At 38.4% G+C, this 13,029-nt stretch overlaps 1 protein-coding gene across 2 annotated transcripts in view; it reads right to left on the bottom strand.

The window, feature by feature from the left end:
- Positions 1-13,029, bottom strand: part of piezo1 (piezo type mechanosensitive ion channel component 1 (Er blood group)) — a 267,968-nt gene that overhangs the window by 103,075 nt on the left and 151,864 nt on the right. For both annotated transcript variants that reach the window (XM_030070245.1, XM_030070244.1), the window contains exons 28-30: positions 9,339-9,428; positions 4,867-4,949; positions 3,405-3,473 (exon numbers count right to left, since the gene is read on the bottom strand). In XM_030070245.1, the coding sequence (XP_029926105.1) occupies positions 3,405-3,473; positions 4,867-4,949; positions 9,339-9,428 (242 nt within the window). The remainder of the gene's footprint in view (positions 1-3,404; positions 3,474-4,866; positions 4,950-9,338; positions 9,429-13,029) is intronic.

The following is a 13,029-nucleotide window of genomic DNA, read 5'->3' on the forward strand; positions in this document are numbered from 1 at the left end:
TCGAAGCAATTTTCAAAACAGACGTTATTTGGACAAACTGACCACATATTTGGAATCTACGTGGTTACTTTCTCGCCTGAAAAAAATGTAAAATTTAATAAAGTGACATATTAACAGTCGTAAAATGAAAAGTCAAGTCAGCTTTTTTAGGTAGCTACTTCCGGTCAGTGGTGCCATTAGAGTGAGAAGTGTCCATCGTTCCACACTCAACTTTTTGACCGTTTTGAGTGTACATCCAGGTATTTGCAGTGCACTGCATTTTGTTAGTATTTTCAGTGTGAACGCACTTATGCACTCAAAATACTCAGTGTAAGTGCAGAAGTGCGCGATTTGAGACACACCATATGTCTGCCCCCTGACCACTGAAACCAGCTCAATCAAAAGCAAGAAGAGGAGGATTTAATCACAAAAACATGATAAAAATTAACACCTCCTCTACTAATGTAAATAGAGACAAGACAATTAAATGTGGGCTCTTGAATATAAGATCATTGTCACCTAAAGCACTAATAGTTAATGATTTGATATCCGATTTGAATATTGACTTATTTTCTTTGACTGAAACCTGGCTTAGGGAAAATGTCGTTCCCTCTGACACTTCCGTTTTCGGTCAAAATACGAGTTAGTCGGCCGATTTAAGATTACGGTACACCTTTTTTTGTAACGTTAGCTAGCTCTCTTATTTTGACAGAAAATGGAAGTGCCGCACAGTTGTTGTGTGGCTAACTGTTTACTTCTACAAAAATAAGGTGAATAGCCTTATTTTGGGTTACCTCAATATAATGCAAATAATCGCCCCGGCGGTTATTCAGGTGGGCGTTTAATACGCAAAATGGGTGCAGACCCCAGGCGTTTAAAAGAACCAGGCAGCTATTTGCGTCCCGGCGATTAATTGGTGAAATACGGTATTAATGAGTCGACCCCTCCTAGTTATTATCACTCACGTTCCTCGAGATGGTCGAGGTGGTGGAGTTGCAGCTAATTTTAACTAAATATTATCTATAAAACCAAAACCTAAATTCAAGTATAACTCATTTGAAAGCCTAATTCATACTCTTTTTAATCCAACTTGGAAGGCAGTTCAACCTACCTTATTTGCTATAACATACCGCCCTCCTAATTCAGCATATTCTGAATTTCTGTCAGAATTCCCAGAGTTCTTATCAGATTTAGTTCTCAGCACTGACGAGATTTTAACATCCACACCGACATGGAAAACTCTCAGCACGGCGTTCATCTCATTATTGGACTCAATCAGCTTCTCTCAGAGAGTAAATGAACCTACTCATAAAGATAACCACGTTCTCAACCTTATTCTTACTTATGGAATTGACATTGAACATTTGACAGTGTTTCCACAGAATCATCTTTTATCTGACCATTATCTGACAACCTTTGAATTCCTTCTTCAGGATTACCTGCCACTGGAAAAAAATGTTTCTACTAGATGCTTATCTGATACTGCGGTTGCTAAATTTAAGGAGGAAATCCCATCAGCACTTAATTTATTACCATGTATAAATTTAAGTAATGATTCTTATGCTGCCTTTCTCTCTTTGATAGCGTTGCAGCCTCACTGCGAACGATACTTGACACCATCGCTACTCTTAAAAGGAAGACTATAAAACAAAAGGTTAGCTCCATGGTATAACTTGCATACTTGTGAGCTGAAACGAACCTCACAGAGACTTGAAAGATTATGGCGCTCTAAAAAAAATGGAGGAATCTCGCTTATCCTGGCAAGATAGTCTAAAAATTTACAGAAAGGCCCTCCACATCGCTAAAACGGCCTACTGATCCTTGTATTCCTACAACTCTCAGTAGTAATGACTTCATGAACTTTTTTAATTATAAGATTTTAGCTATCAGAGACAAAATTGATAACCTCCTTCCCACAACTGGCATTAACCCAACACCCTTAGAGACCTCTGTCAAAGATAATAATTTAGAGGCTTTTTCCCCTATTAATCTCTCAGAATTAACTTCATTAATTTACTCCTCTAATTCATCTACCTGTCTCCTAGACCCTATTCCAACCAGGCTGCTTAAAGAAGTATTACCTTTAGTTAGCACATCTTTGCTTGATATGATCAATATGTCTCTATCGACAGGTTATGTGTCACAGTCCTTTAAAGTAGCTGTAATTAAACCGCCTCTAAAAAAAACCTACTCTTGACTCAGATGTCTTGGCCAACTATAGACCAATATCTAATCTCCCTTTTCTCTCAAAGATGACAATAATATGACAATAAAAGGAACTGAATTGAATTGAAGTATGCTGCATTCAAGAGATGTCATAAAGTTCAAAATATTGACTCTCTAAAAGGAAAAATGCAACAGTGTAATGGTTGCCAAATATTATTGACAAAATTTTGAATGTTTCATGGGGGAGCAATATTTCAGTGACAACACAATCAAGCTTCTTCTAGACATCCGTGCTTCTCCATTAATTTTTTTAGAGTTATACAACACGTAGATCCAACTGAGCAATCTGATTGGTCAATCAGACGTTTAGAATGTGGTCAAATGAGCATGACAGCACGGGTAGCCTTGCTCAAATGAAAAATACCTCATCACTGAAAATATTACTCTGCCTATATCTTATTACCCGAGTCTGTGTGGTTTCCATGGCAACAAGAAACGTTTCACTGAAACCTGCATCAAAAGTCAATTTTATTAGCCTGCATAATGGACCGTTTTGTTGTCAATTTTGATTTATTTGGCGACCTAAGTTTGGATAAATGGCTGAACGAGGAAGACAAGACAGAACAGAGAAAGGAGAGATATGTGAGGGTGACGAGTGAAGAGCTGGGTGAGCTGGAGAGGTCAAGAAATGAAGCCAGTACAGCCGGTCAACATCTTGAGCCGTCAAATGTCTACAAGACTACCTGAAAAACACCGGTCAAACAGCTAATACTCTAGTTACCACATGATTGAGCTAGCAAAGCAGTTTTGTGCAGCTATGTGTGGTATTTATTCAGTTTTGGGAAATCACGATGTCTAGAAAACATGATAAGCCCAAGTTGGCTGGCTGACAAGGACTAGTTAACGTCAGATCTCATGTATTTCCACTGAAACGGAGTGAATAATAGCAAAAAACCTTTATATTTTGAGAGCGAAATGCCCACAATATGAATACATTTTGATTATACATTTTATTTTGTTGGTAATAGTTGTATAATCGCTTCACTTACAAACCTGGCTGCATCACTGTTGTGACAATAATAACGGTCAAGCACACCTTCTCGTGTAATAATGCTTAATTGGACCACTGGAAGTTACAATTAAAACCTCCAGTAGTAACAGAGAACTTCCAGCGTCCAATTTTGAACAGATGACAACAGCAATAACATAACTGCTATACTATCATCATCAGGTCAAGGAGGTATATATGTTTGTCAGACCTGTTGCATGGTCCAACCATGGCTGGTGCCACTTTTTCTTCTTGGAACTCTTCTTGTCTTTGGGGATGTCTGGAATGAAAGAAGATAATATTTACTTTGCAGCAGACCAGCAGACCACCTAACTTATTTGCTATTGGCAAAAATCACAATTTCTTTCTTTCTTTCTTTTTTTGGCTGTTTTCTAGGGTTATTAGTCTTGCACATGTATGACACAGTGCCTAATGGCTACAAATACAGAGCCTAGGAGTGGCTGTCCTGAAGGGGGGATTGATGGTAATAAACTGACTTGTGCATGTCATGCTATTGTATGTGTACAACATATGAAATTTGTGCATAAGCTGTATAAACAGCATGCAAATAGATATAGAATATGCACCCATAAAAGTTAATATATCCTCTTGAGACTCAATGCAATTGTGTCCTATGAGGTGGACATTTTTTGGGTTGAAACTGGGTTCAATTTTTGAGGCCCATCAACAGAGGACCAGTTCTGCTCTTTTTTTCCTTTTTTTTTTTTAAATTGTATGTTTCTGTATTTTCAGGTGTTAGTGCAGTAACAGAAAAGGTAAAATTATATGATTTTTCCAAAGCATAATATTTTAAAACTTTATAATTATCTATCTCTAGAAAGTCTTTGTTGTGATGAACATTTTTGATAAATTTCTAAATTTCTGCTTATTGGCTACTCATTTAAATCTCTCTAACTTTTTTGCCACAATGAACAAACAACCAGCACTGCAACACATTTTTAGCTACTTAATACTAGTGATTCAATGCAATTAAAATGCATTAAATTTGCTAACCTTAGCCATCACCTTTTCTGAAACTTAACCATCATGACAAACCCTTTCCTAACCTTAACATAGTTGCTAACAAAAGGTAAGCTAATGAAAGCTAATGAAAGTGGCAAAACCTAACATTTGAGTGGTTAAGCGCAACTGACAATAAGAATAGACGATAACAGCCTTCTGACCTACTAGAAGGTGCAGTAGGGCCCTATTAACCCATACCTGTGGGAATTATTATGACTGATACTGTCCATTCAATGGTGTGATAGCAGTCAAATCAAATGTTACCTCTGAGTGCAAACATCAGCAAGTCCAGTGGTTCTCAACGTCCTTGATAATGCCTATATGACCCCGTCACTGGGTTGTGAATAGTCCACTTAAAAAAAGACTACCTTTTCAAGTTGTGATCAATAAAGTAAATCTATCTATCTATCTATCTATCTATCTATCTATCTATCTATCTATCTATCTATCTATCTATACAGCATTTCACAAGAAAACAGAAAATAGTAAAAGTAATATATTTTGCATGGTAATACTTTTTTTTTTCTTTCCCCTTTGTCTTAATCATCTTGCGACCCCCAAAGTTATTTGCCGTCCCCATGGAGCTGTCTCGACCTCCAGGTCAAAAACCACTGAGCTAGTCAACCAGTAAATTAGTAAGTCAGTCGTACCAGCAGCCTGATCCTCCTTGGGCTCTGCACATGATTTACGTCCATCTCTATATCTTTGCTGCTTGGCACGAATTCTCTTCATCCTGAGAGGAGAGGAGGAGACAGTAAAAAAAAAAAATTACCATTGTCTATATTTGGAATTTGCATTTGCAAAGCCAAAGTTAAAATGCATTTTTGTCAAAAGACCAAAACGAGATCAAAATAGCCTGTCAAAATTGAATGACAAGTTTGCTATTTTGGAACCTAGGCCCTATTTACAGATTGTCTGGCATCATCTCTAGATGTAGAGACTATCATTTCACCGGTTGTTTCAATATATTTTTTTTATTTCATTTTATTGTATTTCACGAGGATGATACATGTATAGCCAGTGACATATTTAAATAAAGTACAATGGTGGATGCAATGTAAAGGACAAATGCAAATTTGCAGACCTTATCTTTGGTAAGGCTTTTGAGAAATAAAACACATAACACAACACTCTAATACAGGTGGAGACCAACAATAAAGGAGACAGACAAATAACCACTACAACACTAACTGAAAACCCACAACCAAAAGCCATACTTTTGCCTTTGTATTGAAAGCTTTGAAATCAATTAATGTTTTTTACTTCTGATGGCAGGGTAATTCCAAATAGTAGGAGGGGTGGGCTTGGTGGCTCCTACACAGTTTGTCAAGCCTGAGTTTTATGTTTGTCAGTGCCATGCGTATGTCATTATCCACATGTAGACGTGCTCTGTGTTTTGTCTTAAGTACTTTTAAAGTTGAAAAACCAGACTCACACAAGTAGGCGGTTGCAAAGGGAAGAAGGCATTTCAGAGCCATCTCAGCCAAGATGGGATAGTCCTTTCTTACATGCAGCCAGTAGTCAGGGACGGAAACAGCCTCAGATTCCATCTTCAAATCGCCTGAGTCTGGCATTTCAATTAGCTCCTCCTGTGACTTTAAGTTCAGACTAGAACCTTCACCAGGGGCAAAGGGGTCCCTAACCCAGTTTAGATGAGTGTTTTCAAGTTCAGGGAAATAGTCTCTGAAATATCCCTGGAGGTGCTCCAGGTGTGACTTTATCAGTGGAGAGATGGTGCTCAACTCACCAGAGGACAGCAGCTCCTGGTGAAGCAGTGGGAACATTTGTGTAACTCCCTCCAGGAGCTTGTTTGGCCATAGCGTGATTTTCTTGGTAAAAGCACGCACTTTGTCTTGCACATGCAACATGTATATGTCACGTCCTTGCATGCTTTGATTCAATACATTTAGATGCTGGAAAATGTCCGACATGTATGCAAGTTTGTGAATCCAGGCAGCATTTGTAAAAAGATCAGCCAGCCGATGCTTTTCAGATGAGAGGAACTCCGTGATCTCCCTGCGCAGCTCATACACACAGTTCAAAACTGCCCCCCATGACAGCCAGCGCACATTGGAGTAAAGTAGCCACCCTTCAAACTGGGCGCCCATCTCGTTACACAACAGAGTGAACAGCCTGTCTTTAACGGGGCGGGCTTTGATGAAATTCACTACTTGTATAACGTCCTGTAGTACCTGATTAAGCTCGTCGTCAATCTGTTTCGCAATGAGCGCCTCGCGGTGGAGCATGCAGTGTGTGGCAACTGCATTCGGGGCTTTCTGCTTAATGAGAGCGGTCACTCCACTGTTTTTCCCGGTCATGGCCTGTCCAAACACACCCCCACACAACGAGACCAGTCAAGTCCATTTCATCCGATGTAGTCGTCCAAAACTTTAAAGATGTCTCTCCCAGTGGTTCTGCCTTCAAGTGCTTTACAAAACAGTATTGCCTCAACAAGCCTTTCTTGGGAAATGAATCGGATGTACACAAGCAGTTGGGCAGCATTGACTACGTCCGTGCTTTCATCCAGCTGAAGTGTGAAATATTCACTGGCTCTCACCTGCTCCAAGAGTTGAGCAGAAACATCCTGAGCCATGTCACCAATTCGTGGGCTCACGGAATTATCAGACAGTGGTACGGCGTCGATTTTCTGGGCAGCATCTTCACCAAGCAGTTCCCGAACAATGTCTTTGGTAACTGGTAGAATTAAATCCTCTCTGATTGTGTGCGGTTTCTAAGCGCAAGCAATATGGTATAAAGCCAAAAACTTAGAACTTAGACTTAGAACTTAGAACTTAGAACTTAGAACTTAGAAGACTTTATTGTCACAGTACAATGTACAACAAAATTCTGTTTGGTACATTCTCGGCAAAAACAAGCTCAAACAGACAACAATCAGTAAAAGTAGACAAATAACACAATAAAAGAATGAGTATAAAAATATATTAAAAATAGCAGCTGTATAAATAAAAATAAACGCAGAGAACGCACTTAGGACAGTCATTGCCATTCCTACTTGCGGTGGTAAATCCATACTTAATGTATGCTGCTTCATACTTGCAAGTTGTAGTTGGCCATGAGTTCTTTGGGTTTTTTGCAGTAGTTCCATTGTCACCTGGGCTGTTGGTCTGCTCATCAGGCTTTTTCCTTTTCTAAAACTTGTCCATTTTTGTGAGTCAGCACAAGCTAACTAGCTGCTAGAGAGTTAGCTAGCTAGGTAAATTTGAGAAGCGGAATGGCTTCATGGCGCTCGCAGACATTACCGGGTCAACAGTGATAGTTTATCTGATGAAGGTTGTTTTGACTGGCAGGCAGATGGGCACTGCAAATACAATTTTGATGTTTTAAATTATTATAAATCGTTTTATAGTGTTTTAATGATAATAATTTTATTTTAAAAATCTATTTTATTTTATTTTTAATCTAATTAATTTACACTCCTGATCAAAATCTTAAGACCAGTTGAAAAATTGCAAGAATTTACATTTTGCACTGTTGGATCTTAAGAAGGTTCTAAGTAGAGCTTCAAAATGCAAAAAGAAGAAATGGGAGTGAGACAAAAAAAAAATTGAGTAAGCAATTTATTGTAAACAACCATTAAACTGAAATAGGCTGTTCATCAGCTGATCAAAAGACCACAGCCTTTAAAAGCCCAAATCTTGGCAAAAATGTGGATTCAGTGTCATTTTCTGTCAGGTATCCACACTGTCATGACCTCCTGATGGCAAAGGCAAAAAAGCTTTCTTGTTAATCACCTCAAAAATTCGTTTCGATATGCTTGATGCTGGTGTTTCCAGGAGGCTCCTTTGTCAGGTGGCTCCTCTGCACAACCTGAAGCTCCATTGTTCCATTGAAGGAAAAAGCCCCCCAGATCATGATGGCGCCCCCTCCACTGTGCCGTGTAGAAAACATCTCAGGTGGGATCTCCTTGTCATGCCAGTAACGTTGGAAGCCATCAGGACCATCAAGGTTAAATTTTTTCTCATCAGAAAATAAAACTTTCTTCCACCTTTCAGTGTCCCATGTTTGGTGCTCTCGTGCAAACTCCAAACGGGCAATTTTGTGCCGTTGAAGGAGACGAGGCCTTTGAAGACGTTTTTTGTTCTTAAAACCCTTCTCTCGCAGATGCCGTCTGATGGTTATGAGACTGCAGTTGGCACCAGTGACAAGCTTAATTTGGGCCGAGGATCGTCCCGTGTCTTGACAGACAGCCAATTGGATCCTCCGGCTCAGGGCCGGTGACATTTTTTTGGGTCTACCACTTGACTTTTTTGTTCCATAACCCTCTGGATCTTTTAAGAAGTTTAAAATGACTGTCTTACTGCGTCCAACCTCAGCAGCAATGGCACACTGTGAGGGCTTCGTTGTTGGGCCTTGCTTATGTAGCTCAACAATCCGACTGCGTTCAAGGAGAGAAAGCTTTTTGCCTTTGCCATCAGGAGGTCATGACAGTGTGGATACCTGACAGAAAATGACACTGAATCCACATTTTTGCCAAGATTTGGGCTTTTAAAGGCTGTGGTCTTAAACTTTTGATCAGCTGATGAACAGCCTATTTCAGTTTAATGGTTGTTTACAATAAATTGCTTACTAATTTTTTTTTTTTTTTTTGTCTCACTCCCATTTCTTCTTTTTGCATTTTGAAGCTTCTTAAGATCCAACAGTGCAAAATGTAAATTCTTGCAATTTCTCAACTGGTCTTAAGATTTTGATCAGGAGTGTATTTTTTGCATTCTCCCTAATCTTACCCCCAATTTGCTGAGGTCTCCCTGGTTACACAATAAAAAAGATACAATAGAATCAAGGTGCACATACTGTACGATATAGGATCCTGATCCTACATATAGGATACTGATTCTATATCAGTCCTGATCCTGATATCACTGTGCTACAGTGTGCACTGTTGCTTTTATGACATGGTAAGATTGGTGTACAATTTTACTGAACTAAGAATGTTCTCCTGAAAAAGGGATTGCAAACTAGGTGCCAAAATAGCGAACTCAGCTTTTACACTTGAGCTTGGCTCTGGTTAAAAGTTAAAACCTCAAAATGTAGACTATAATATAATATTGATATCAATACCAACTCACAGACTTCTACAGCTCACAGAAAGTATCCTACTTACGATCTCTTTAGCTGTGAGAGAGACTTCTTCTCAATTTGTTGGTGGAACATGATATTCTTCACAATACTGGCTCTAAACAGTTCAAAACCCCTGGGAAGAAGAAACATTCGTTAAATACATCAGTGATTCTCAAACAGTTATATGATATACCAGGAAATGCATTTAACAAGCTGTTGTTTAAAACTAATGATAAAGAATAACCCATTTCTATGGTATATCACATGATATGCAAAGTTTTTGGTTTGTTCCCACCTGCTATTAACAACCATCCTGAGAAATCCGAGCACAAATGGACAGCTGTAAGTCGTTCAGACACACCTGGTATCAACATGCACCTCCAAATGCGTCTGGCCTGTCCACTTGTGATTGGATTTCACTCTCCCACTCTATATGCAAATACACATGTATTATTTCAGAGAGAGAGAGAGAGAGAGAGAGAGAGATAGAGTTCCCACTTTGCTAATCCTCCTTCCACGCATAAAATAATACAGAATATAACAGACAGCAGGTATTTAACAAAAGGGGATATCCTTGCTCACTCAGCCTCATTTTAAAGTGGCTGTCAATCACCCAAGACATATTTTAAGTCTGTTACAGGATCGCCTCAATCACATTCTGCCTCAGATTATTTAATTATTCCAGGGGGTCTAAGAGGGTTTTCCGCTTAGGTGGATAAATCTGTAATATTTCTGTGGTATTACTGTAGTAACTGCAGCGCGCTTGCAGCTGCTTATAATATTTCTGCAGTATTCCCGTAGTAACTCTATCGCATCTAGGGTTAGAATGTGTTTTTCATCACACCAGGGCATGAAATTTAATAACCGGCTGTCGCTGAATTTTATATGAAAGAAAAAACCCTGCATATTGTCTGTAACTTATTTTAGAGACCTCCCAAATTTCTTGCATCATGTTTTTAGGGGAGCTAATGTCTTATTAAGGGGAGTTTTTATTCAGCTTGTATTTGGATTTCTCAGGATGGTTGTTAATACCAGGTGGAACAGGTCATTTCTGCTTCCTTAATCTCATATACTTTCTTCATTTCTATGCATTGCTCTATTTATTTAGTTTTTGGGTTAGTTTTTGATCTCATACATTTGCATTTGCATTATGCGTTCTAAAATTCATCATTTACTGCCCAGCCCATTATTGTTTTAATTCCAAGTCCAAGACAGCAACTTCTTATTAGCCTGCAGCTGTGTGTGCATGCATCTATCTATCTATCTATCTATCTATCTATCTATCTATCTGTGTGTGTGTGTGTGTGTGTGTATGTGTGTGTGCACTTACCTACCTATCCAAGAGGGGACTTCGGCGTCGTCACACATTCACCAAGTGGGGACCTCATAGCCAAGTGGGGACATTTTTTAGGTCCCCTCTTGGTCATGCTTTAAATCATGCTAAAATCAAGTGTAACACCCTCTGGTGAAGTTTTTTTAATTTTAGCCAAGTGGGGACCTGAAGGTGTGTGAGTGTTTAAGTCCATGCTCAGCTCTGCCCCTGTAGGCTGGAGCAGGGATTACAACGTCTCATAAACACACGTCGTTTTACACACACTCCTTCAAGGTGTGAATGGCTTGCAGGTAAGGCAGCCTTTCAGACTGTAGAGGGGCTGTTAAACAGGAAACCTGTCTCTTTAAACACGACTTGTCTTTGTTTTTGTAACAAAATATAAAGTCTCAACTTTAGTGGATGTCTTAGGTTTCAAGCTCAACACTATTAAAATAAAGGTCTAAGGGGGTTAGGGAGCAAGGAAGTAATAAGTACTTAGAAAGAAAGAAAGAAAGAAAGAAAGAAAGAAAGAAAGAAAGATAAACAACCAGAATGAAATTAGATTAAAATTTAAATGATTTCATTTTTGACTAACTGCTAAAAAAACAATTTATTATCAGACTTTGACTAGACTTCTAAAACTGTGATGACAGAAGTTCCCTGTTGGCTGGTAAATACTGACAGGAGTCCCCTCTTAGATAGCATGCAGCGACCTTCACACTCCAGCATGGATGACAAGAAAAAATAAGCAAAATGAGTAAGTAAAATTACAATCTTAACTAGATAATTGTTGTTCAAATATGATTTGTTATGTTTTTTGAGGCACATTACAGAAAAAAAAGGTACTTCTACTGTTTGGAATGACAGAGGTCCCCTGTTGGCTGGGAAACACTGACAGGAGTTCCCTCTTGGATAGCATGGAGCGACAGCCACACTCCAACATGAGTTAGGAAAAAATAAATAAGTAACATGGGTAATTCTTAAGACAAAATAATCTAAACTAAACATAATCCAATCTGTGGTGTTATTTTTCAGCAAAGTTGCACCAGTAATGTTGTCATTGTTGCTTTTCTGAAATGTGGGATGTATTGTGAAAACCACCTATCATGACTTACAGTATGTAAGTATAAAGAAACTAAAATCCTTTAGTACCTAATTTGGATATCAATATAAAGGGTTTGACAGAGAACAACAATTTTACATGGAATGAGAAGGGTTGCCTGTTAGGGAAATAAACTGTTTGGCCCTTTAACTTACTACACACAATACATAAACACTATTTTGCCACAGAGCGTTTAGAGGATATGCCATTGTTTGAAAATAGAAATACAGGTAAATCTGTTTTTGCATATGATAATCACAGTTTTCTCAACTTGAGAAAACTGTGATTGGGTTTAAGTCAGAACTCAGGATTTCCAACTTCCAGTAAATTCCCAGTAAATAATTACTGAGTCCCCTCTTTGCCTGAACAAAATGACACAGGTCCCCTGTTGGATGGTATGGAGCGACGCTCACACTCCTGCATGTATGTGATTAGGACAGAAAAAGATGTGATCATTGGCAGTAAGCTGTCACAAAGTTGAACAGAAAGGTAATAGAGGATTTTAAAGATTTTGCCAGAGCCTTTAGTATCACAGAGTATCAGTATCAGTAACACAGAGCTCCAATATTTTCATTTCTATCAGCTCCTCAGATTAAAACTCTAAGCAAGTGCTGCATCTGTTATAAAATCAGAGTATGCATGATATTACATTATCTGCTAATTCAAAGTCAAACATTTTAGTGTAATAAATTCAGTAGTGTTTAACTCAGGATTTCCAACTTTCTAGTAGTAAAAAGCATGGAGAAGTTCCTTAAATTGCAGTAGTCTTAAGGTAAGGCAACTTTTCTCATCCTCTTGGTCATGATAATTTTACTATGCACTTTTAAACACTTTGATTTTCACCATTATACAGTAGTTCTTTGTTTTAAACTTTGTGATAAACTGTAAATAATTACTGAGTCCCCTCTTTGCCTGAACAAAATGACACAGGTGCCCTGTTGAATGGTATGGAGCGACGCTCACACTCCTGCATGTATGTAATTAGGACAGAAAAAGATATTATCATTGGCAGTAAGCTGTCACAAAGTTGAACAAAAAACAGCATTGTTACTGTTTGATATGTTTTTGGTTTTCTAAAGATAGTTTTCCCTGCTCTATAGAGGGTGATAAATATTTTGCCACAGAGCTTTTAGAGGATATGCCATTGTTTGCAAATAGAAATACAAGTAAATCTGTTTTTGCATATGATAAAAAAAAAAAAAAAGTCAAAGTCAAACATTTTAGTGTAATAAATTCAGCAGTATTTAACAACAGTTAAGTATTCAGTACTGATACATTTTCAAACCGTAAACATTAAACTGATATTGTCATGCCTGCCTG

This window comes from Myripristis murdjan, chromosome 15, assembly GCF_902150065.1.
Source record: "Myripristis murdjan chromosome 15, fMyrMur1.1, whole genome shotgun sequence".
Taxonomy (NCBI): Eukaryota; Metazoa; Chordata; class Actinopteri; order Holocentriformes; family Holocentridae; genus Myripristis; species Myripristis murdjan.